This window comes from Marmota monax, unplaced genomic scaffold, assembly GCF_021218885.2.
Source record: "Marmota monax isolate L192 unplaced genomic scaffold, Marmota_monax_Labrador192_F-V1.1 WCK01_AAM20220418_F8-fsc00039, whole genome shotgun sequence".
NCBI classification, from domain to species: domain Eukaryota; kingdom Metazoa; phylum Chordata; class Mammalia; order Rodentia; family Sciuridae; genus Marmota; species Marmota monax.
The window spans coordinates 14,422,644-14,448,825 of record NW_026693602.1 but is presented as its reverse complement, the minus strand read 5'-3'; the positions used below and the strand labels follow the sequence as shown (position 1 = coordinate 14,448,825).

Below are 26,182 nucleotides of genomic sequence, written 5' to 3'. Positions count from 1 at the left end.
TCACAATGTGTATAAAGTCACACAACAAAACTGGAGTAATATAAATTTTATTTGTAAATTATAACAATTCTGGAGTGACAAGAGAAACATCTCAATGTTATAAGAAATCCATCCATATTAAAGAGACTAAAGGCATGGCAACTTTTATGCAATGTGTACTAAACTGTAATAGAGGAAAAACTGCTTAAAACAGACATTATTGGAATAATTGACATCAGAACATGATAATCAGTGTCAAACATCTTTATTTAAAAAAATGATCCTTGTTCTTTAGTAATTCATACAGAAATTTGGGGTAAGCTATTTTAGAATATTTCATAAATATAAATAGTAGGCTTGCAGTAAAGAGAATGTTAAATGGGTCAAAATGTTAAGAATTGATGAATCTGGGCTGGGGCTGGGGCTCTAATACTAAAGCGCCTTTTTTAGCAAGTGTAAGGCACTAGGTTCTATCCTAAAACTAAAGGTATTTTTTTCATCTTCAACTATTTTTTAAAAATTGATGTATCTAGCCAGGCACAATGGAGCATGCCTGTAATCCCAGCAGCTCAGAAAGCTGAGGGAGGAGGATCATGCCAGCCTCATCAACAGGGAGGTACTAAGCAACTCAGTGAGACCCTGTATCTAAATTTTAAAAAAAAAGGGTGGGGGGGAATCCGAATAAGAGACAATTCAGGAATTCTATATAACTATATAAGATTAAAATTATTTCTAAATATAAAGTTAAAAAAAATGCTTTGCAGGAACTTCTGCCAAGTCAATAGCAAAAGCAAGTCTGGGTTCTTGGGAACTCAAAGAGAATTGCTCCAGAATTATAATGCATGGCGGCTGGGGTTACAGCTCAGCCTTGAACACGTAGGCCGACGGGTTCAATCCTCAGCACCACATAAAAATAAATAAATAAATGTATTATGTCTACCTTTAAAAACCTTAAAAAAAAAAAAAAAGAATTATAACAAGGACTGCCTGAAATGAAGGGGGAAAGCTGATTTTTCTCTGAACAGAGATTTTTCTTATAGCTTCTCTGTAGACAAACTTGAGTTATTCATTAATGTAGAACTCAGCTCTCTGCCAGACCCACGCAGCATCAACAAAGGACCTCAAGTAGGGGTGATGGGAGATGGAGAAAAACAGAGACATTCTGAAGTAAAGCTGGGACTATGGGACACTGGGACACTCTGATGGGGGAACAGTGACCCAGAACTAGCTTTGCAAGTTTATTATAAAGGGTCTCATAATTAGGAAGTTTAACTAGAGGGGCAATGTAAATTGTTCAAGTCTTGTGAGTTACCAAGAGTCTTCTCTGCACACTAAAAAGTTACAGAAGTAGAACTATTTCTGCAGTTACCCTACTGTTGCAATGCTAGGAACATCCTGCTGCATCCTTGCCTTTTTGGCAAGGAATGTTTCCCAGACTTGACTTTTGCCAACACCACAGGATCAGCTGACATCAACCAGGGGCTCATCTGCTCTCCACATCTCCACCTTATTTTTTAACTGCAATTGATGCATGTCTACTTGGAGGTATTGGAACTGGGATTTGACGAGACTGCATTTGACTGTGAGAAAATAATACAAAATTAAAAATAAGGAAACAAGCCCTATAGGATACCATGTAGTATGTTTTAGCATATTCCAAGGATTAAAACCATTTAAGTCATTTAACAGTTGTTTTTTTTTTTTTTGCAAAATTGGCAGGAGATAACATAGGAATCTTGCTTTTTTGCTTGACTTGGATCTAATGGTGTAGGTGTAAAAGATATAAACTAACACTTATGATTTCAAATTGCTAATAGATGTATCTTTATTTTTTCTAACCCCACTGGGAATTAACATGTAAAACAGGTATTACATAAATAAACTGATAAGCAACATGGCACTGTAATTGTCCTCTGACCTTAAAACTATGTGATTACCTAAGTTTATTACACTAGGTTTTAAAGCATTTAACTTAGCTTTAAGTTTATTATCAGTATTCTCCTGATCTTACAGGGTTCTTAATGTATTTTGTGTCAAGCATTGACAAAATGAGTTGGATATCCTGTACCAGAATGTCAGAGGCAGTGATTGTAGAAACAATCGCAATATAATTAAAGTTACAATACCAAAGACTATAAGTCCCATAGCACAGAAGATTGAATCAGCTGATTATGAAGTTCTTGATAATTATAGCCCTGTTATCTTTTTTGGGGGGCGGTGGTGGTGGTGGTAAACCAGGAATTGAACTCAGGGGCACTTGACCACTGAGCCAATCCCCAGCCCAATTTTGCATTTTATTTAGAGACAGGGTCTCTCTGAGTTGCTAAGTGCTTCGTTTTTGCTAAGGCTGGCTTTGAACTTGTGATCTTCCTGCCTCAGCCTCCCAAACCACCGGGCTTAAAGGTGTGCACCACCATGCCAACCTAGCCCTATTATCTTAATGTCAGTCATCCGTGATGCTGGTGGAAAGCATAAGAAAGGAAGGCTGGTATAAAACCAAAATACCTTGATTTTTGTTATATTAGTCACACAATTAGTAAGATTACAGTTAGTACTCGTTACAAAATAGTGATCACTGCCCATTTTTGTGAGATTAGTATTTCCTGTTAATAATGCATAAAGAGACTGAACACACAACCACAAACCATAAAATGAGTTGGTGGTACAATCAGTGGTTAGATGTGAAAGCAACTGACTAGTAAAATTAACAAAATCTAAAATAGCAGCTAGATGCCATAAATTCTTCTGAATGCCTCCTGATCTTGAGGTCAGATTTTACTAACAAACCCTCCAGGGGTCATGAGTTCATTATGAGAATGTTCCAAATCAAACTTATGAGGACATATGACTTGGACTGCAAATATGTCTTACAGGAACTAAATTAGCACAATCTCACCACTGAGGAAAAGTTCCCAGTTCTGAAGTGCTGGAATTTGGGCAATAAGGGAACAGAGGATGTTGTCAGAGTTCTTATTTAGGAAAATCTATTTTGATAATAGTTTGTATATATTTTTTCAAATCCTAAAGAAGGACTGGAAACCGGCAACACAAGTACCACCATAGGATTCCTGGGACATAGGGACCTCAGCAGTATACCCAGAATAAGAAAATTAAAGAAATAAGAGGGAAAATATGAAAATCAGATTGACAACCCCCCCATGGCAGACTAATCTGTAAACACTGGAACAGATCCTCCAGCCCAGGTAGTGGGATTAATTAATGGAGGACCTGGAAAATATGTCCAATAAGTTTCTCGTTACGATACATACCTGACAACTTAGAACAGCCAGCATTGCCATAAACATGGTAGCTGGTGTCTCAGGGACCCCCTGCTTCTCAATCACTCCCTGAGCTTTGCTTGCCAAGTTCTGGATCTGACTCCATGTCGGGGGATTTACGCGTAGTGTGCTTTTTGTTGCTCCTTCCTTTTTCTTGCCTCCTTTGCTTGGCTGCATGTTTAAAGGTAGCTGTTGTGTCGGTACCGTTATTGATGGTGTGATCTTCAGTCTTTTGGATTCGGGTTCGTGTTCAGTTTTTGGATCCATGTTGATGACTCCTCTCTCAGATACCCAATCGGCTTCTCAGCACCTTCTGGAAAGATACAGTCATAACCTCTTCCCGTCATTACTGGATCCTGCCCATTCTATTTTCCTGATGGTAAATCTTTCTATCATACCATTCCTGCTGAACAAGCTGAACCAGAGACTTGGTGTCTCTCAGCTGCAGTGCAGCCCTTCTCATTACAATTTAAGAAATTCAAAATAAAAAGAGCATGATGCAATTGATTCTGTGGAGATGGATAATACCTATCCCCCCCTTTTTGTTTCTGAAGTTGAATTTCTAACATTCTATTGGCACATTCTACTATTCCTGGTCCTTGAGTATTCTATGGGATTCGTATCTTATGAATAATATAAGAAACACAAAAGCACTGAAAAGAACTGGTTTGCCCATGACTGCAAAATCAGCCAATAACTAATGACCTTTACCACTTTCTCCCATTTGTGCTGTAGCAAAAATAATAGAATAGGTGTCAACAGACACATGTACCTACTGTTGTCTTCCACACTCTTGTACATGCAGAACTTCCATCTGTCAAATGTGATTTGGCTTAAGGCCCCGAGCATTTATCCCAGTTAATAAGACTGGGGGGTGAATAATACATTGAGGGTATTGTTTAGCTGTGGTCCAAGCCTGCTCCCTAGAGAGGTGAAATTCTTTGTGCAAACTGGAAGCATTTTGGTGATGTAGGGCATGTGATGCCTGAGAGAGGAATAAGGTGATACACATTCTACTGATGCAACAAGATGATCTATAACATTGTTTCCTTCTACAAAAGGTCCTGCGAGACCTGAATGAGCTCAACTATGTCCAATAAAAAAAAGCTAACATTGTTGCATAGAGTTTTGTAAAGATTTAAAAAGCTAAAATAATACCTCAGAGTTAATATGACCAATAGTGGCTGTTTCAATTACCTGAGTTGCCCCCACTGCATAAGGACTGTCACTGTAAATATTTATAGATTCTGATGAAAAGGGTTGTAAGGCAAAAATTTTAATCTGGCCTCCCTGAGCTGGACCCATCAGTAAAAACCATTAGAGCCTGAGAAATTGGTTTAGTGCAAACAATTTTAGGGAAAACAAAAGTTGTTATAGAAATTTTATCAAAGTGTAAATAGCTATCAATTTGGCCAGAAAAATTAGCAAGTGTAATCCGTCAACTTGCAGAATTTTGTCAAAGCCAACCTTGTTGTGCAGTAGTAAAACGAACTACAATAAGGGAATGCACTAGCCCTAAGAGTTGCTGTACTCATTGAGTTTTTGAAATTAACTGAGCAACTAATCATGAAAATGGCATTAAGGATTTAGGAGAATGTAGCAGGTGAAGCCATTTTATAATTTTTGTTTCCTGCCTAAGAATTCCTGTAGGGATATGAGTAGCAGGAAAAGTCACTACTTGAATAGATCTATTTAGATTGACCATAGTAAGCTGGGCTGCTTGAAGAACAGTGTTCCTGAGTCAGTGCAGTTTTAGCTTCTGAAGTCAGTTGTTGAGGAGACAGAGGTTCGCCTTTGAGGATAGTGAACTAACTAACTTTGATGTAGTTAACTTTAAAGAGGGACGTAATCAATCAATGTCACTCAGAAGTTTTTGGAAGTCATTAAGAGTACATAAAGTGTCTATTCTAATTTGAAGTTACCAAGAGGCTTCTTTGCGGGCTGGGGAGTTGGTAGAGTGCCTGCCTCACATGCACAAGGCCTTGGGTTCAATCCCCAACACCACACACAAAAAAAAAAAAAAAGTTTCTTTGTGCACTAAAAAGTTTCAAAACTAGAAACATTTTTGTAGCTATCCTACTGTTTAATTTTAATTTCAAAAACAGTATCAAGTGTGAGGAATACCCTGCTGCACCCAGGAAACCCATTGTCCTGGAATGTCACTGTTAGCATCAGAGCTGAGGGTCAAGATTATTAATATCTTTGCCTTTTTGGCGAAGAATGTTTCATGGGATTGGCTTTTGATGATCCCGCAGGATCAGTGGAGACCCGGGGCTCATCCACTCTCCACAGCTTTCAATTTAGAAATAGACAGAAATTTGTGCATTTATTTTAGAACCTTCCTGAAAAAAACCATAATTGTCTTATCTGCAAACAGTGCATCAACCCTACCCTGGAGAGGTTTCTTTTAAATATTCCACAATAAACTACTATGATAGAATTCTTCAAGCAAGCACCAGTTGCCAACTATTTCCTCTCAAATAGAGACAAAATGGAAGGCAAGCTGAGAGGTAAGGCACTGGCAGCTTTTGAGACAAGGGTTACTTCAGCCCCTAAGAAAAAAATCCACTACTTCTGATCATCTGCATCTGACTTAACCCTGACATGACAATTAGGCAAAAGAACAGAACCTGCTGGGCCTGGTGGCACACACCTGTAATCCCTGCAGCTGGGAAGACTGAGGCAGGAAGATTTCAAGTTCAACACCAGCCCCAATAACTCAATAAGGTCCTAGGCAACTTAGTGAGACCCTGTCTCAAAATAAAAAAGGGCTGGACATGGGGCTCGGTAGTCAAGCATCTCCAGATTCAATCCCTGGTACTCCCCAGAATTCCAGAACTAGAGCCTGACCAACCTCCCTGAGAACGCAGTCCATTTTCCCATTTGACCTAACCTGTGTTCAGCCCAGCACCCCTGGTACGTGCACGGAGGACGACGACCTTCGTTCTCTGTGTCCAACTTGGATTTCTTCAGTACACTTCAAGGCAACTGGAATCTGCGTTCCCGGGCCTAGGTCACTCCTGTCTGGCTCGGAATAAACTACCGTGTGGTTTCCCCGAACGCAAAAGTCGTGTCCTTCCCTCGAATGCCTTTTCGAAAGCACCGTGCTCATTAACCTGCTATGAGAAACTTCTGCCGTCAGCCGGGAGGTCTAAGAGATTCTCCTCAATCAAGGTGATGATTTTTTTTCCTGTGCTTTTTCCGTGGCGTGTACACCTGAGATTTTAAAATGGTTCCTGTGGTTTTTGTTTCGTTTTAAGGTATTGGGGGAAAAAACCAAGGCCTCGCACGTCCAGGGAGACTTCTCAACGAAGCACACCCGCGCCCTCGCGGCAGTTTTGAGCCCTCCCTGGAGGCGGCAGTACCCTTCCAGAGGTGAAGCTGCGGACTTACCAGCAGTAAACCTCGCGTCTCTAAGGCCTGCGGCTCTACGGGTCTCACTTGGGTTCTCACCAGGCAGGACGGCAGCGCACTCCACAGCCAGTCGCGACAGCCTGGGCTTCCGGCGCTCGGCTCTTGTACCGGAAGCTGCGGCGAGCGCAAAGGAGAGCCTGCCGCGCACGCGTGAGGGAACTGCCTGTCGCGCATGCGCGCCAGCCTGTCTCTGCGGAGCGACGTCTCCTGACGTCACCACCAGTCTCCTTGAACAGCCACCGGCGGGAGTTTTTCAAAATGGGAGTGCAGAGGCACCGCCCAAGCCTCGGATGGTGTGGAGGAATTCCTTCGGTGGCTTTAGCGTCGTCGCCCGGAGCGGCGGCCTAGAAGGTAGAGCCTGATGGGCACCACGACCGGCTGGCTGCCTGGAGCTCCACCTCGAAGGGACTGTGAAAAGGGACCTGACCCGGGGAGCGCCGGCCCGGGCCTGAGAATATGGCGACTTGCATCGGCGAGAAGATCGAGGTGAAGGGAGTGGCGGGCCGAGGCTGCGGATCGGAAGGGGGCGAGCGAAGCCCACGGCTGGGGCGGGGCCGGGCCGGGCGCCTGGCCGGCGGTGGGGCGGGACCCAGCCTCTGGACGCCGCTCGGGCGGGGGCGGCACCGGTGGGCGGCGTCCCCGGCCCCGCCGCGTCCGTGGTAACCCCGCTGGAGCCGCCGCGCCGGCCGGAGCAAGGCCGCCTCCCCCTTCTCCCGGGGGATGGCGGTTGGCCGCGGCGGGAGCTGTGGCGGGGCTCCCAGGTGTTGGCTGGAGGCGGGAGGAGGTGCAGCCTGTGCTGCGGTGGAGTCGCCCGGGTGCGCAGTCTAGCCGGCCTGGAAGCTGGGGAGTCCTGCAGGGCATCGCCATGCCTTCTGCTGCAGACGCCTGCTATATCGAGGTGGAATACCTTCCTGGATTTTGCCAAATTCTCCTCTCAACCCTTTGCATCCCATTTTTCCAGGCCCTTCGTATCATTCTTCCTTTCTACTCCTGAGAGTCATCACACATAATATCTAATTTTACTTTTTAAGGATTTTAAAGTCGGAAATCTGCTCGGTAAGGGATCATTTGCTGGTGTCTACAGAGCTGAGTCCATTCACACTGGTTTGGAAGTTGCAATCAAAATGGTAAGACTATATTAATCAACTTTTTTTTCTGTACTTTGCAAATAACTAAAGGTGTTCTACTAGAGATGTCACAATTCCGTACTGACCAACCTTTTCTTTGATTATGGTGTAAAGAATACATCATATAGGCAAAAGACAATATGGATAAATTCAGCAGTTCAGCTTAAGGACGTTTTGGGGGAGCATTAATTTGCTTAAATGTTTTATCTTCATTAATGTTTGGTACACAGGTGTGTTTCAGCTATGCATACTTGGAGTCAAGTGTAGAAATCAAATAATTTTTTTATAATAATACATTTGTGTGTAGTTCTGTATTACAGTATAAGTATTAATCCAAAATACAATTCTCTATTGATAGAAGTTAATCTAATAGGAATAACATAAACATTAGCAAATTGAGAATTATTTATCTAAACTAGTTGGAAAAGGGAAAGGAAATTTGGAATAAAGTTTGACTAAAGTTGGATTTTTCTTATGGATAGAACAGTTGTGCTATTAAAGTATTTAAATTGACAGAGGGTACTAGAATGCATGGGACAGATTTACTTAGTGTCCACTCTACTAGATAAACAGAGGAAAAAATAGACCCAACAGAGTAAGTTGATCTCAAAGACATATATTAAAAATCTTCAAACTATTTTAAATTAAAATATACTTTCTTTTCAAAGGTGACTTAGTTCCTTCCTTTGCCACTAGTAATTGAACCCAGGGGTGCTTTACCACTGACCTACATCCCAGCCCACTTTTTTTTTCTTTTTGAGACAGGGTCTCACTGAGTTCTTGGGACTGGCCTCAACTTGCGAGCTTCCTGCCTCAGTATACTGAGTAATTGGAATATGCCACTGCACCCTGATCAAAGATGACTTTTAACAATTTATATTTGAAACTTAACCATCAACATTTAAAACTTTTCTGTTTTTTCAGATAGATAAAAAAGCCATGTACAAAGCTGGGATGGTACAGCGAGTCCAAAATGAGGTGAAAATACATTGTCAATTGAAACATCCCTCTATCTTGGAGGTAAGATACGATTTTATAGAAGCAGCCCAGGATACTGAATTTTTTTAATTCTAATTTATTATACTTTTTTACATTTCAGTTATATAACTATTTTGAAGATAACAATTATGTGTACCTGGTATTAGAAATGTGTCATAATGGTGAAATGAACAGATACCTAAAGAATAGAATGAAACCTTTCTCAGAAAATGAAGGTAAGCTTCTTTTTTACTTTCCAAAAATGTTTTGAAAAAATGTGCTATTTTATAATATTTAATAAAACTGTTTCAGTTGTTACCTTAGGCTAGAAAAGGATCCCGCACACACAATGCTATACTTCTTAAAAACAATTTTAAGAATTGCAGAAAATAAGAAATTTGTCATTTATCCCCCAAAACACATTTTTAAATTAAATTATTGGTAGCAATTTACTGTGTAAACTTGCAAATATAGAATGCTTTTTACAATGCCACTGATGACGGCCATTGAAACCATTTGTTTTAGAAAATGTGGATCTCAGACTGGGGACATACCTCCGTTGGTAAAGTGCTTGCCTCGCATGCACAAGGCCCTGGTTCAATCCCCAGCACCACACACACACACGCAGGCACACACACAAAAAAGAAAGAAAACGTGGATCTCCTGAGTACAGTGAATCCCTTCAAACTTATCATTCAGCTTCCAAAAACTGTAGAATTATCCACTCTTTAATCCCCTAATTCGCTAGAATATTTTGAAGCATATTAATAAACATCTTATTATCTACAAATATTTGAGTATTTATCTTTACAGAATCTGGATGTTAAAAAATGATAATCACAAAGTCTTTATTACACTGAATAATTCCTTACTATGAATACAAAGTCAGTTTCAAACTTCCCTAGTTCCTCAGAAATAATTTTTTACAATTTAAATCAGAATCAAATAAGTTCCATATATTGTCAGACTAAGCTTTTTTCTTTTTCTTTTTTTTCCCCTCTGTTAACTGGGATTGTAAATGAGCTAAGAAAGATGGGTTCTGATAAGCTTTTTGAGCATTTCAATCCGTTGAAACACAATTTGGTCATATATATTTACTCAGAAATGTTTATGTTCTTTGACTCAAATTCCATTTTTGGAAGTTTATTCTGAAGAAGTAGTACAAATTGAAAAATCCATATACATATTGATGATGATTACTGCAGAACTAGCAAAAGCAATGAAGGAAAAAATATCAGTTTGAATTAAAATTAAAAACTTCTGTGTACTTTTAACAAACTTAAAGACAAAGATAGGTTTGATCCCTAATAGCACACACACAAAAGCCATATTTATGCGTTATATATGTGTATGTGTGATATATATGTACATACATATACACATACACACACACACATGAATGACTGGAAATTCATATTTAAAAAGACACACCTAAAAAGATAATCAAATCAGATAGTAGGGAATATGAGCAGACTATCTCATGGCAGAAAAAGTACCAGTAACCAAAAAATATATGAAAAGATGCTCAAACACAGTAGTCATCATGAAGGTGCTAACCCAAATAACAAGTATCATTTTTCACTCATTTATTTGAGACAGCCTACTCGTTAAAGGATCTCCATGAAAATAGCCTTTTTTTTTTTAATTTGTAATCTTTGATGGACCTTTATTTATTTATTAATTTATATGTGGTGCTGAGAATCATACCCAGTGCCTCACACATGCTAGGCAAGCGTTCTACCACTAAGCCACAATCTCAATCCCCAAATATAGCCTTTTAATAATAAAATAGTATGTTTTCTTATTCTTCAGTCCAGTGATTCTATATCTTGAATGTACTATAGAGGAATTCCCGTAACATTCACAAGAAAACAAGCATGTGTAAAAATGTTTATTGTTGTGTTTTTTTAATCTTGAAATAGTGGTAGTGACCCAAATGTTCAACAGCAATTAAATAAAATATAGATCTATGGTACTGCCATAGAAATAAAATGTAATAAAACTATACATTTAAAAAGCATTTATTACAATATGTCTATAGATTTAAATATACATAAGCAAGCAGAGAAACAAAAGATTATATACAAACTGTTGATGTGACTACTTTTTGGGAGTGTTTGGGAGATAACAAAGAAAAGTTAACTTTTCTTTTTTACAATTAGTATAGATTTATGGATTGTTCATACAGTTAAAAATAATTTTCTTAATTGTTAGGCAACTCTGGTTATCATTTCCCTAATCAATCCCAATTGTTAATGAAATTTACTGCTCATTAATTGGGAATAGCAAAGATTAAAATTATTGCCTTGTATATTTAACAGAAATTGGTTAATATTATAATACCACAAAAGTTGCACTTTGGTAAATTCTAGCTGCAAGCTAATAATTTAATATTATACTCTAGCATATCTGCCTCTGTTTCAGAGTGTATTTTAAATGCTGAATCTTCTCAATTGTAAGTTCTCTTTTTTTGCATCCTCACAGCTCGACACTTCATGCACCAGATCATCACAGGAATGTTGTATCTTCATTCTCATGGCATATTACACCGGGACCTCACACTTTCTAACCTCTTACTTACTCGTAATATGAATATCAAGATTGCCGATTTTGGGCTGGCAACTCAATTGACAATGCCACATGAAAAGCACTATACATTATGTGGAACTCCTAATTACATTTCACCAGAAATTGCAACTCGAAGTGCACATGGACTTGAATCTGATGTTTGGTCCTTGGGCTGCATGTTTTATACATTACTAATTGGGAGACCACCTTTTGACACTGACACAGTCAAGAACACATTAAATAAAGTTGTATTGGCAGATTATGAAATGCCAACGTTTTTGTCAAGAGAGGCCAAGGATCTTATTCACCAGCTACTTCGTAGAAATCCAGCAGATCGTTTAAGTCTGTCTTCAATATTGGACCATCCTTTTATGTCCCGAAATTCTTCAACAAAAAGTAAAGATTTAGGAACTGTAGAAGACTCGATTGATAGTGGACATGCCACAATTTCTACTGCAGTTACGGCTTCTTCCAGTACCAGTGTAAGTGGTAGTTTACTTGACAGAAGACGACTCTTGATTAGCCAGCCACTTCCAAATAAAATGACTGTATTTCCAAAGCATAAAAATTCAAGTGTCTTTTCTTCAGGAGATGGAAGCAGTTTTTGTACTCAGTGGGGAAATCAAGCACATGAAACCAGTAACAGTGGAAGAGGAAGAGTAATTCAAGATGCAGAAGAAAGGCCACATTCTCGATACCTCCGTAGAGCCCATTCCTCTGATAGATCTGGCACTTCTAATAGTCAATCTCGAGCAAAAACATATACAATGGAACGATGTCACTCAGTAGAAACACTTTCAAAGTCCAAAAGATCAGGAATAGAAGAAAATGAAGACCGATACCCACCCACAAACAACAATGTCAATATTTTTCATTTCTTTAAAGAAAAGACATCTCATAGTTCTGGATCTTTTGAAAGACCTGATAACAACCAAGCACTGTAAGAATATCATAAGTATTTTATTTTCTGTAAACATACTAGCACAAATATGAAGATGCATCTAAATAAAGGGGTTACTAGGGCAATGAATAATTAATGCTTTTTTTTTAACTGATGCTTCTGAGGCACTTATCAATGATGATTTTCATTTTTTATTACTAAAGAATTAGAATATTAATTTAGAGCTATGATTAAGCTGTCCTTCAAAAGTGAATGTATGTGTTGATGAACATGTTTATTACTCTGTTTAATTCTTGGGAGTTTTTAGTTTCATATATATATGCAAAACACCATGTATTAAACAAATCTGATCCCTGAAGTACTCTAATAATAACTACAAACAAAAAGAAGTTGAGCCTGAGTGATGAGTAATTATAGTACTAATACTATTTCTAACATGAAAACTAATTGTTTTAATGATTTTTTTTGCATGTCTCTTAATTTTTTTATGATTTTTATGCTTGAATTATTAAAGGGCAGCAGCCATATAGAAACATCATCACAATGCCCTGGCATTCTGGCATGGGAATTCAGCATTTTAGAGACAATGTAATTATGCAAATATTGTTTTCTACAGTTATCCTAAAATTTTTTGGAATTCACATTTGTCTTTATTCTACATTAAAAAGTTGGCTAGGTACTGGGGGTAAAGTACCATGGTAGAACACATGGTAGGCCATAAGTTTGTTCCCTAGTGTCCCCCACAAAAAGTTGCCTAATCATTTTTTTAAATTACTTTAACTTTTTATTACTTGGGGATTTTTTTTTTTCTTTAGTTCAAATCATCTTTGTCCAGGAAAAAGTCCTTTTCCATTTTCAGACCAGACACCTCAAACTGAAATTGTACAACAGTGGTTTGGAAATCTGCAAATGAATGGTGAGTTTTAAATGTAGTATTTAATTAAAAACTAATGACTTACACACTTTTTAGCACTGTAGTTTCCTTGTTTTTGTTTTTTGTTTGTTTTGTTTTGTTGGTGCCAGGGATTAAACCCAGGGGTACTCAATCACTGAGCCATATCCCCAGCCCTGTTTAGTTTTTATTTAGACATAGGGTCTTGATAAGTTGCTTAGAGCCTCAGCCTTCCAAGCCTTGGGATTCCAGGTGCCAGTGCACCTGGCCATTATAGTTTTCTTTTGGGGCTTTTTAAAGAAAATAAAACATCTTACAATAAAGCTGAATTATTATAGTAAAACTTGATGTTTTTAATATTTACCGTAAGGTCAGCTATTATTCTTAATACTCAACATATATGATATATTTGTTATATTCTCACAAAAACATGAGGAAGATACTGTTGTTATTCTTATTTTATAGCTAAGGAAATTGTACACAGAATTCAGTTGCACAGCCATTAAGTACAGTGCCAGGATCCAACCCAAGTAGTCTGTCTTAGAAGCTTTTCTCTTAAGCCCTCTCTTGAAGACTCTCCATAATAAGTACCAAGTCAGTGCCTATAAAACAATTAAAAGATGTTTGACTTTATTTTTAAGTAGAAGCCGATATGGACACTATAGTCAGCCAGTTGGATTTCACATCTAAATACATGGCTACTAAAACCTAGATATTTTCAAGTAGCTGTCATTCGAGTCATTATTTTATTTATAGATGCAAAGTGTAAATATTAACCCAGTAAGTCCCACCATCCCAAATGTGGGACACCTATAAAAACTAAGTTGAGCAACAGACATGCCACTTACTTTGAAATAAATATTATGTTTTTAGATGATTCTTTTGAGAAAAGTAATATGGTGAATGATTAGAGCATTTGAAAACATGTAAAGGATATATAAGCTTAGATTATGATTTTCAACCTATTTTAATGCACATCTGTCAATTTCATTGAAATATTGGCAGAACAGAAAACTTGGGACTTAATGGTTAAGACATTCTTAATTAATGAACATAACAGATTCACAGAAGGTGGGATGGGGAATAATAATTAAAAAAGAGAGAGAAAATTATAAAACATATGGAGAGAAGGAGATCATTTTTTACTAAGTGTTGTATTACCTCACAGACAAAAGAGTGCATAGTGGCTGTAATTTAAGCAGAGTGTTATTTGTCATCTCAAGAGTCTATTTGTTTTTTTCTTTTTTCAAAAGAAATGTATGTGATTTTCAAAATCGCCAAAGGAAATTAATCTTTTCCTATGTACTTGAAAATATCCTTGGAAATAATTCAAGTTTGTTTGTTGTTTTTTTTAATGATAAAACTGATAATGTATGTCTTGCTCTACTTCTGTTGTATTTACAAGTATTTTTACTTGACAGTATGGATTTGTCTGAGATGGAAAAATAACCTTTTTTTTTTCTTTAAAGTAATGTAATGAGGCTGCTATAATTTTAAAGTATTTTTGGTACAAAATATTTTTTCGGCCGGGCATATGCATCTCCAGGGGCTGAGGCAGGAAGATCATGAGTTCAAAGCCAGCCTCAGGGGCTGGAGTTGTGGCTCAGTGGTAGGGCGCTTACCCAGTATATGTGAGGTACTGGATTCAAGTCTCTGCACCACATGTAAGTAAATAAACTAAAGGTCTATCAACAACTTAAAAAAAAAAAAAAGCCAGCCTCAGCAATTTAGGCCCTAAGCAATTCACTGAGATCCTGTCTCTAAATAAAAAATATTAAAAAGGGATAAGGATGTGACTCACTCGTTAAGCGTTTCTGGTTCAATCCCCTGTACCAAAAAAAAAAAAAAAAAAAAAAGATTTTTTTTCTGTCATAATGAGTTGGAGAGATGTTTTTCACTTGGTTTGTATTTTGCAGTACTGGGGATTGAACCCAGGGCATTGTACATTGCCAGCAAGCAACCACTTAGCCAAATCTCCACCCTTGAGAGTTGGAGGGGGGTGGTATATATTCCCATGTGAACTCTAGAATAACAGTTTAAAACACAAATTGGTAAAATTCTTAAGAACTTCAAAAAATGTGGGTATAACTATATAACTATATATATATGTACACACACACACACACATATATATGTAAAATATTAATAGTATTGAAGCTATTCACATGGTGTTTTTTTCCCTTAGTTGTATACCTTCTAAGCAAAGATAGGATAGGTGTTCCTTAGCTTAAATAATAAATTTATGTTTTGTTTTTTATTTAGGTAGAATGATATGTGGGAATTCTTCTCAAAAACGCTTTTGTTGGAATATAATCTCACATTAGAATTATCAGTGACCCTGCAGTGACTAGTTTTTGCCTTGATTAAAAAGTAGATTGCTTATTATATCTTTTGTGATCTGGTTTAAAATACCCTTTTAAAGTCACTGACTTTTTATGTCATATATTAGACTATAGAATAATTTCTTATTTAAAATAAAATTTTCTTATGCATATTTAAGGTATATAAGAGCATTATACATATATATATAGTAAAATGGCTATTATTTTGGAACAAATTAATGTATCTATAACCTCACATATTTACACAGACTGTTCTCCCTTTGGCAATAGCAACTAAAATCTGCTCATTTAGTAAAAATCCTGAATAAAATACACTATTATTTTTCTAAAACTTTTTTTTTTTCCTTAATGCAGAGGGGTAGAGATGTAGCTCAGGGATAGAGTGCTTCCATGGCCTACATAATAATCTGGGTTCAATCTTCAATACAAAAAAAAAAAAAAAGGTGCTAATATAGTCAATGTAACCTTGTGACTTCTTATTTACTAAACTGCTTTTTTCAATATATATGATAGCTCATTTAAGAGAAACTACTGAGCACAACAGCATTAGCCCAAAGAGAGATTTTCTTATACATCCAGATTTGCAGAAAAACATGTCAAGAAATGCTTGGAGAGATACAAGAGCCAAAAAGAACTCTGATGCATCTGATAATGCAGCTTCTGTAAAACAGCTGAATACTATGAAATATATGACTAGACTGCGCAATAAACCTGAGATAACTCAACAAGAACCTATTTTTGGCTTAGATCCTCTTTCAGAACAAATCAAGACTAGGGGTATGGAGTCAACAGTGGGATATCAGAAACACACATTGCGAAGCATTACGTCTCCTTTGATTGCTCACAGGTTAAAACCAATCAGACAGAAAACTAAAAAGGCTGTGGTGAGTACATTGTTTTCCTAAGTTACTCTTTGATACTATTTTAAAAATACAGTTTTTGAAAACATGACGTTTTAGTCCCCTATAATACCCTGGACTTTGGAATATGTACATGATAAACTTATATAAAAAGAAAAAAGATTGAATATTCATGGAAAGATAGCTTTTGTTTCCATCTAGCTTTTTATGAATAATGAAATGATACTGATAAGTTTTGAATTTTAAATTACTGTTTTTAGAAAGTAGATTTGAATATAAAACATTTAAAAATAATATTAGCTGTATACTGTTCTAAATATTAGTTTATGCACAGTTCAAATCAGTGAATTAATATTAACCTTTGGTTTTAGTTTTTATTTCTACATTTAACTTAGGCTTAAATACCAAGAGAAACTAACAAGAAATTATACCTTGATGTTTTAACAACTAAAATTATTTAAAAGAAAAAGAGTATGTACATTTTATAGTTTAAAACTTGTGAAGTGGGAATGGTGATTTTTTTTTTTTTTCCGTGTTCATCCTATTTGTTGGTGTTTCCCGTTTCCCCCAGTCTTGCCTTTGTTTGGCTTGCTATTATCTTTTAAGTCCTTATTCTCCGCCCTGCCTTCTGCTTTCTTTCTATTCACTGTTTATCCCTTCCCACTTCATTGTACATTCTCATCTTTGCACCTTATGGCTCACAATTGTGTTCAAATATACTTCTGGTCTGGACTGTTGGAGTGAAACAGCTATTTCATTTTGACTTTAATATTTGTTTCTGCTATGGTTAAGTAATTTTCTCAAGTATCATGTGTGTCAGATGTTTTAAATGAGAAAATTTTTATTGATTTTTTTTTTTTTTTTTAAATTTTCTCTTTAGGTGAGCATACTTGATTCAGAGGAGGTGTGTGTGGAGCTTCTAAAGGAATATGCATCTCAAGAATATGTGAAAGAAGTACTTCAAATATCTAGTGATGGGAATATGGTAATGTACAGTTATTTTATTATCTCGAGACTTCACAGCTTCCCCTAAGCTAAGTTTAGCATTGTGATTCATTTGGAGATCTCTAAATTTTTTTTTTTTAAGCAGTCTTCTGATATGATAGTCCCTGTAATTCAAAAACTGAAATAGCATGCCAAACATGTTTAAATAAATTAGTTCCATTTTAAAAATAATTGTAGGGCTGTGGATATAGTTCAGTACGCAGCTTGCCTATCGTGTTTTAGATTCTGGGTTTGATTCTCAGCACTGCAATAAACAAAATTTATAACTAGTATCAAAAATCTGAAGTTTGATTTAAGTTTAAAAAGAAAATTAGAATAAAATGCTAGAGAATACCATTTTCTATAAAATAATGTTTAATACTGTGCTTGAACCTTTTTCATATTTTGTTAACAAAATATAGTACTCTAAGTTATTGGTATATAATCAAAAGTCTTAAAAACTTTTTGGCAGATCACTATATATTATCCAAATGATGGAAGAGGCTTTCCTCTTGCTGATAAACCGCCCTTACCTACTGATAACATCAGTAGGTACAACTTTGACAATTTACCAGGTATGTAACCTTAACAGGAAATAAAATATTGAGAGTATATATACTTAAACTCTGTATATTGGTATGATAGGTTATGAATATTTTGGTTTTAGTCATGTTGGAGGTTATGTTCTTGTACTTGGTATCTGGTCCAATTTGATATACCGTATTAATTCGTTGTTTACTATTCATATTTTGTGTTATAATACTACTTTATTCTGCTTAAAAGTAAAAACTAACTCCGGAATATTAGTCGCATACCACCAAAATATAATTGGTGCACTTATTTAATTAGTAATGTGGCTATAGTCACATTAAAAATTGCAATATGAAGTATCTATTTTTTTGATCTTTGAAATCATGTGCTACATACATTTTCATTTATAATTATAGTTAATCAAAGTTAACTCCTGATGCAGCTTCTGCATATTATGAACAGGGGGAAAGGACTGAACAATAAGATTTAATTGAGATGCCTTTCAGAAACAAACAAGAACCTATTAAAAATCACAACAGGTAGATAAAACTATATCAAGTCAATATTTTCTTCCTTAATATTAACTAATTTTTCCCCTTAGAAAAATACTGGCGAAAGTATCAATATGCTTCCAGATTTGTACAGCTTGTAAGATCTAAATCTCCCAAAATCACTTATTTTACAAGATACGCTAAATGTATTTTGATGGAGAATTCTCCTGATGCTGATTTTGAGGTTTGGTTTTATGATGGTAAGTACTATTTTTTAAAACATGTTTTTTCCTGTAGTTTGTAATTTGGTAGTCATGTGCTTGTGTTTTTAATTCATGACAAGTCATTTTAACCAAAGTTTGTTTATATATACCTTCCTATAAATAATTTATATTATCATCTGTATATATATTAGTCCTCTTTCGCTACCTCACTTCATTTTAACTGTACCTACCTTGATTGATGATATAAAAATGTCATGAAACAGTATCCTTTTTTTAATTAGAAACTCAAGTGGACATTTACCAAATTATAAGAATTATAAATGGGGCAGAAAGATTGGGTTTAATGAACATTCTGTCTTAAGTATTCTATAAAGATGATTTACTTTTTAAGTCACACATCTTTTACGGGATACACATGACACACATAGCTGTCCATCAACTATGTTTGTAAGTGAATATAAATGATATCTTGATCTGAAAGCCATTAAATACTGGTATGATGAATAAATAAATCTAAATAAATTGAAAAAGAGTATTATGCTTATTTTCTAGGAGCAAAAATACACAAAACAGAAGATTTAATTCAAGTAATTGAAAAGACTGGGAAATCTTACACTTTAAAGGATGAAAATCAAATTCATAGCTTAAAAGAGGAAATAAAAATATACATGGACCATGCTAATGAGGTACATACCTAATAGATTTTAATACTAATTAATTATAATTAATTAATTACAAATTACTTAGGTCAAATATTGACAGAAAACACTCTTCTTTTGAAATAGGCTCATCGTATTTGTTTAGCACTGGAATCTGTAATTTCAGGAGAGGAAAAGAAGAGTGGGAGTGCTCCCTTTTTCCCAATAATTGTGGGAAGGTAAATTTTTAAAAATTTTTTAACATGGCTAAAGTTTATAAGATTTTTTTTAAAAAGTTTGGTTTACTTCATAAACATTCTTTAGACATCTATAAATTGCAAGTTTTAAAGGAATATATTTGAACATTTCTTTCTTTCTTTAGAAAACCTGGTAATACTAGTTCACCTAAGGCCCTGTCAACACCTCCTTGTGTGGATCCAAACTACGCAATAAGAGATGCACCATCTTTGGGTAGATCGATCATGAATAGTGCTGCTACTCCAACCCAGGCACCCATACTTAATCCTTCTGTAAGTAAATCTGTGTCACTTCTGTCCATACCCCTTCAGGGACCACCTTATGCCCTTCATAAAAAATTAAATACCTCATGAAGGACCCAGGTTCTATTCCCAGCACTACCCCACTCCCCTTAGCCCCCCAAGATAGAAGAGGCCTTAGTATACCTACCTTTTTTTTCCAGGCTACTCCTGAGGCACTGTATCACATACTCCTTGCTTGAACTTCAAAGGCCTTCTAAGTCCTTTAAACCAGCCAGTGAGCCTTTCACATACTGTTAATTTGACCTTTTGAGATGTACATAGTTGTTTTATTTTTACTAGTAAAATATTAACTGCCTAAATATCTTATATTTACTCAATGAACTATCATGTCAATGAAGACTATATATATAGAAAAATGCAATGTTAAAAAAATGGATATGTGTGTTTAGTCCTACATAAATATATATATATATATATATATATATATATATATATATAGTGATATGAAGCTATGAAAAAAATCTCTTGGGGAAAAAGATCAAAGCAAAAGAAAATAACAGTTGTATTATTTTCATTTCTGTATTTTTCTCATTTTCAATAATGTGGTTATATTTTTAATTTTTTTGTTTTTTAAAAAAAATTAAGCTAATGAAAATCCAGTAATTCTTATTTTTTGCTTAAGTTGGCTTATAAAAACAGTAAAGAATAATATCTTCCTGTTTTTACTGTTTGTAGATAGTTACAGCTGAAGGACTTGGCCATACCACTACAGCTTCAGGAACAAACGTCTCTTCGAATAATCTAAAAGATTGTCTTCCTACATCAGCACAACTTTTGAAGTCTGTTTTTGTGAAAAATGTTGGTTGGGCTACACAGGTGAGAAGTTTCTACCAAAATGACTTTTCTCAGTATGAATTTCTTTTGGTTTTCACACTGATTAGACAATCACCCAAAAATATAAATTCTTTTAATGGTTTAAGTAGAAGTTTTTATTTTTTTATATTGGTTAAATCATTAAAACATTTTAATGTTTTATTTGCATACAGTGGAAAACTTTATTGTTAACAGATTGCCTACCAATTGTTTTTAAAGTACAGGTCATGATAATGGTTACTTGTGATTAGTGCAGAACAATATCCAAAATATTGTGAGTTTTAGAAACCATTTGTAATCAATCTGACTAGAGTTAACTTTAATTTGGCAAAAGAAGGAAAAGTTAAAGTGTTTAAAGTTAATTCAACTTTGAGTTTCAAACTCACAGCATGAACCCGTGTGTACATTATGTGAAGGCTTAAAATGTGGAGATTTAAGCATGGCTTATGTCCCTTTACTTTCCACTTAAGAACAATGCACCCTTATTACTTTTGGAGGGTAATAAGGTAATAAGGTAATATGACATGCTTTTTGATGTCATATTTTTCATATACATTATATAGTTTATCCAAAAAAAACTAGTAAAGTTATCCCCTTTTAAAGATAATAAAATTACAGTTCATAATGTTACATTGACTTGGATGATCCTAAACTATGCTACTTGTTGGTGGGCAGAATATGAATGTAAACCTAGGTCTCTCGGATTCCAGTGTCCGTGTTTGTTTCTCTATATCATGTGCCTCCCCATTTAACATGAATCACTAAAAGAAGTCTCAAAGGCTATGATGTAATATTTTCAGGCAAGGAAGAAACTCTAGGGGCACTAGGACAAAGAAAGGGTTAAAATACTGTGTGAGGGGAGGGGGTAAACACATACAGTGGAAATTGGTGAGAAATGGGATTCATTTAGAATAATTTTAATATTATAGTACTTAAGCTATTAAAGGATTAACCCAGAAAAGACATGAATATTCTCAATGCTAAAACTATTCCAGTCCTAAATCTACAGTTACTGGAGAGAGTTTCAAACTATAGAAAACTTGTTGATATGTTCAACTTGAGTACCTTTTAAGAACCTCAGATCCTCTATTGCAGAGTCAATTTGTATGCTTATTATTCTTCTAGTTAACTAGTGGAGCTGTGTGGGTTCAGTTTAATGATGGGTCCCAGCTGGTTGTCCAGGCAGGAGTATCTTCTATCAGTTACACGTCACCAAATGGTCAAACAACTAGGTAAGTTTTTAAAAATACTAGTTCAGATAACACCATTTATACATTTCGCTTTCTTGCTATGCAAAAATAATAAAATTACCGTCTCGCTTTTTGAGACAAAGTCTGGGTAACTTGTGGAGACTGGCCTTGAATTTTCTATCCTCCTGAGCTCCAGAGTCACTGGGATTATAGGCATGCACCACCGCTCCCCTGGCTACCATTCTTCAAAGTGTTCATTATTCTTAGAAGATCGTATCATGTTTCTAATGCCTATTTTATAATTATCTACATTAATGCAGGGCAATTGGTATGAATAATCTGCTCCTAATCCATTCAAGTCGTTAGATAACTTGTAACCCCCTTTTTTCAAGGCTATTGGGAATTTAACCTAGAGGCTTGCATATACTAGTCAAGTGCTCTACACCTGACCTAAATCCCTAATACCTCTGTGCAGCTTTACTCCATAGTCTAACTAGGTTGGACCTTTGCAGAAAATTCTAATGAAGTTGAAAGTAGTATACCTAAAAAAAGCATAGAAACAAATCTGTCTTTTAAAGATAACTTGAGGGCTGGAGCTGTAAATGGCAGAGAATTTGCCTAGCATGTGTGAGGCTCTGAGTTCAATCCTCAGCACCACATAAAAGTAAAATAGAGGCATACTGTCCATCTACAACCACAAAAAAATAAACAAAAAACCCAGTTATGCATTTGGAAAATAAAATTTAAAAAACTTGATTATTTTTCCCAAATGAAACGGTATATCCCCTGATCTAGTGATTAATGAATGTAAACAGTTGGCCTTCCATATACAGATTCCACATCCACAGTTCAACCAACAGGTCAAATATATTTGAAAAGATTGTACTGAATGTGTACAGAATTTTTTTTTATTCCCTAAATAATACAGTATAACTATTTAGGTAAAATTTACATTGCATTTGATATTACAAGTAATCTTGAGAGGGCTTAATGTAAATGGGAGGATGTGTATAGGTGATATGTAAATATTGATCCATGTTATGGAATGGAATTGTGTATTCTCAGATTTTGGTATCTATGAGGGTTCTGGAAACTGTCCCCTAAACATGCCAAGTGACAACTTTTTATTCACTCTGCATGAATATGTGTGCTGGGCATCATGCCAGAAATAAGAAATCTGTCAATAGCATGAAAAAGTTTCCATATTTAAAACATGACTTGTTGGGCTGGGATTGTGGCTCAGCGGTAGAGTGCTCATCTTGCACGCGCGGGACCCTGGGTTGGATCCTTAGCACCACGTAAAAAATTTAAAAAATGAGTGAAATAAAGGTATAATTTTTTTTTTAAATATAAATAAATAAAACATGACTTGTTAGAAAGACCTAAGTCATGGCGGTGCTAACAGAAACATGCTGCTTCATGTGGTCTTTCTGTTGTAGTAGACATGTGTAGGGCAACTGTAATTTGTGGCTCTCATGCTTTTTGTGAAATGCATGTGTATGTGCAGTAGCATCACTTCAGTAATTGCTCATAGGAATCGTTAAAAACACTTTAAATGCTCCAGGAAGTGGAAGGGTGCAGATGTAGAGTGGGTGGGATACATGTTCACAGATGAATGCTGCAATTCTACTGACAAGGTTAATTGCAAGTTCTTAACATCTAATAGAAATGTATTCATGTTTAACTTAGTGTTTCCTTGAGAAAGCATTCAAGGAATGAAACCTTGTTTCAGAAAATATAGTTAGTTCGAGTTTTTTATTTTCTTGTTATTTAAATGTTTATAAATTGTTCTCTTTTTTGGTACCAGGGATTGAACCTAGGAATGCTTAATCACTGAGCTACATCCTAGCCCTTTTTATGTTGTGTTTTGTTTTAACTTAGAGACAGGGTCTCACTGAGTTGCTTAGGCCCTTGCTAAGTTGCTGAGGCTGGCTTTGAACTCATGATCCTCCTGCCTTATCCTCTCCAGTCACTGGGATTACAGGCCTGTGCCACCATGCCTGGCTAATTATTCTACTTTAAGAAGAAAAAAAATGGGTATGCTTCACTAGATTGAGGTGACTAATAAATAATTGTGTTTGATTGTTTTAATATCTTTATTTATTTTTATGTGGTGCTAAGGATCAAACCCTGTGCCTTACATGTGCACGACAAGTGCTCTGCCACTGAGCCATAACCCCAACCCCACGTGGATGATTTTTCCTGAGATCTCTTGTCATTGAAGAATAAAAAATATAATATGGGTTTTGGTATTCCTTAAGAATGGAGAGATGATTATGGTTTTATCTTTTTTTCTTTTACTTCTCTTAGGTATGGAGACAATGAAAAATTACCGGAATACATCAAACAGAAATTACAGTGTCTTTCTTCCATCCTGTTGATGTTTTCTAATGCAACTCCTGGTTTTCATTGATTGAAAAGATACCTACATTTAATAAATAACTTTTTGGTTGGCTTTCAAGTAAAGTGACTTTTTATTTAATATAACTTCAGAAAGCCTATTAAAGAGAATTTTAATCTGTACAGTAAAGGATGTGTGCTGAGAAAACTGAATGAAATTTGAGTCAACAAATAATTGGTCGCAGAGTACAATAGGATGCCTAACTTTGCTCTGAAAACATACCCTCAAGCTTACTGAGTATATTTGTATTGAATGTTTTTTTTAAAGCAAAAATATAAATGGTGTGTGGTGTATTTATGCTTTTATTGTTTCTCTACTTCCCAGACATGTTGAGAATCATGGACAAAATATGCTGTAGTTTGGAATTTTTGAACATGTAAATAATATGTATTTGTTATAAGTAACATATGTAAACATGTATAGTTGTTTTATATTTATTTTTGTAGCACCAGTGTCTGCTTAAACATTTTGGCAAATGCATTTTATAAAAAAAAAATAAATATAACAAGAAGTAATTTTATCTTTTGACTTATTTAAATACTTTAAAATAAGTTACTACAAACTCATTTTTAAATTTTCTTGTTTAGGAAACAAATTTTATAACTTAATTAAATGTTAAACATATTCTCTTAAATGAATGTATATGTATATTTTAATGCAAACATTTTAACACTGAGGAACTTAACGTTGTAATTAATTGGCATGAAGAACTATTTGATAGTGGGATAGCCATTCCTAATGAAAGTAGAGCCGGGCACAGTGACAGTGGCTCGAGAGGCTAAGGCAGGAGGATCACAAGTTCCAGGCTAGCCTCAGCAACCCTGTCTCAAAAAAAATAACAAGGACTAGGGATGTAGCTCAGTGGTAGATCCCCTGGGTTCATTCGTCACCAACCCCCATAGGTGTGTGTATGAATATATATATATTACAGACTCACATGTTTATAAATAGAATGAAAACACAAATTTGATAGACTATTTAACCTCATGTTTCCTCCTAGGTCATTTTTTTGGGGTGTATATTGTATGTATGAACTGGGGATTGAACCTAGGGGCACTTAGCCTCTGAGCCCCAGCCCCCCCGCCCCCGCACACTTTTTTTTTTTTTTAAATTTTGGGACAGTATCCCACTAAGTTGTTGAGGCTGGCCTTGAACTTGGGATCCTCCTGCCTCAGCCTAGAGTCACTGGGATTCTGGTGCACCTGCACACAAGTTCAAGACATGAACTTGTTGGATCTTGGGAATTATTTATCTTAAACTTCGGTAGATAATGCCAATTTTTTTTGTATTTCTGCAGTATATGAAAGTACAGATTGCTCCTCATCCTCACCGGAACCTGGTGTTGTAGTCATTTTAAATTAGTGCCAATTTGACAAGCATAGAATAGTACAGAATAGTATTAATAATAGAATTGTACAAATGTACTATTCTGTGCTTGTCAAATTGGCACTAATTTAAAATGATTCCAACACCAGGTTCTGGTGAGGATGAGGAACAATCTGACTTTAATTTACATTTCCCCTATTACTAAAAATTGTGCTTTTTATTGAATGACAATCTACCTTTTCACATTGGGGTGTCTGCATTTTCTCAGTGGCATTTAGAACTCTAGGTGTACATCCTTTGTCAAGATACATGTCAAAATACCTTCTTCCATCTGAGTTGGTCACTTCATTGTGGTTGAGATTTTAACTTGATAGGATTATTTAGAAATTGTTGACATTTACTAGAAATGTATTCATAATGTTTTGTTTGGTATTTTCTTTAGAATTAGGGCTTTCAATTTAACAAGGAATCCTGATTGGTTTGGTTCCCCTAGCCTTGACTAACAGAATTTTGCTCCTCATCTCTGTACTCCAGCTTCCTCAGGTCGGCTTTTGGTTCTGGGACCTCCAAGATGATCTCACCTCTGGGGTTCCTATAAGCCCTGCCTGTCCCACTCCTCACCAATCCCAATCATCCTCTTCCATCAGGTCTTAGGTAATCATTACTTCATTAGAGACATGCTCCC

General features: G+C 35.8%; 2 protein-coding genes across 6 annotated transcripts; one reads left to right on the top strand and one right to left on the bottom strand.

Annotated features, from left to right (window-relative positions):
- Positions 1 to 228: 228 nt before the first annotated feature.
- LOC124103106 (endogenous retrovirus group K member 21 Rec protein) lies at positions 229 to 6,809 on the bottom strand. Its single transcript, XM_046459611.2, has 3 exons — positions 6,651 to 6,809; positions 3,249 to 3,570; positions 229 to 1,559 (listed from the first exon to the last, which is right to left on the bottom strand). Exons 2-3 carry the CDS (start codon positions 3,522 to 3,524, stop codon positions 1,515 to 1,517), a joined length of 321 nt encoding a protein of 106 aa, XP_046315567.1. The 5' UTR covers positions 3,525 to 3,570; positions 6,651 to 6,809; the 3' UTR covers positions 229 to 1,514.
- On the top strand, positions 6,767 to 24,686 carry Plk4 (polo like kinase 4). Of its 5 annotated transcripts, none has more exons than XM_046459610.2 (16): positions 6,767 to 7,157; positions 7,703 to 7,798; positions 8,723 to 8,818; positions 8,898 to 9,012; positions 11,261 to 12,284; positions 13,061 to 13,161; positions 15,993 to 16,363; positions 17,220 to 17,324; positions 17,796 to 17,898; positions 18,456 to 18,605; positions 19,122 to 19,255; positions 19,355 to 19,446; positions 19,590 to 19,737; positions 20,443 to 20,583; positions 21,706 to 21,812; positions 24,081 to 24,686. In XM_046459610.2, the coding sequence occupies exons 1-16, from the start codon at positions 7,128 to 7,130 to the stop codon at positions 24,181 to 24,183; spliced, it is 2,916 nt and encodes a 971-aa protein (XP_046315566.1). In that variant the 5' UTR covers positions 6,767 to 7,127; the 3' UTR covers positions 24,184 to 24,686. The 5 variants fall into 5 exon arrangements, with proteins under 5 accessions (XP_046315566.1, XP_058440053.1, XP_058440052.1 ...); XM_058584070.1 differs by having other exon boundaries at positions 6,781 to 7,157; positions 16,227 to 16,363; XM_058584069.1 differs by lacking the exon at positions 6,767 to 7,157 and adding an exon at positions 7,337 to 7,569 and having other exon boundaries at positions 16,227 to 16,363.
- The last annotated feature ends 1,496 nt before the right edge of the window (positions 24,687 to 26,182 follow it).

Excerpts from the sequence above, each read along its gene's own strand:
- Plk4 (XM_046459609.2), top strand. The coding sequence starts at position 7,537 with ATGCCTTCTGCTGCAGACGCCTGCTATATCGAG. Across the intron at positions 9,013-11,260 it reads ACCTTTCTCAGAAAATGAAG|CTCGACACTTCATGCACCAG; the intron begins GTAAGCTTCTTT and ends GCATCCTCACAG. Across the intron at positions 17,325-17,795 it reads TATCTAGTGATGGGAATATG|ATCACTATATATTATCCAAA; the intron begins GTAATGTACAGT and ends ACTTTTTGGCAG.
- LOC124103106 (XM_046459611.2), bottom strand. The coding sequence starts at position 3,524 with ATGGATCCAAAAACTGAACACGAACCCGAATCCAAAAGACTGAAGATC. Across the intron at positions 1,560-3,248 it reads TGGCTGTTCTAAGTTGTCAG|TCAAATGCAGTCTCGTCAAA; the intron begins GTATGTATCGTA and ends ATTTTCTCACAG.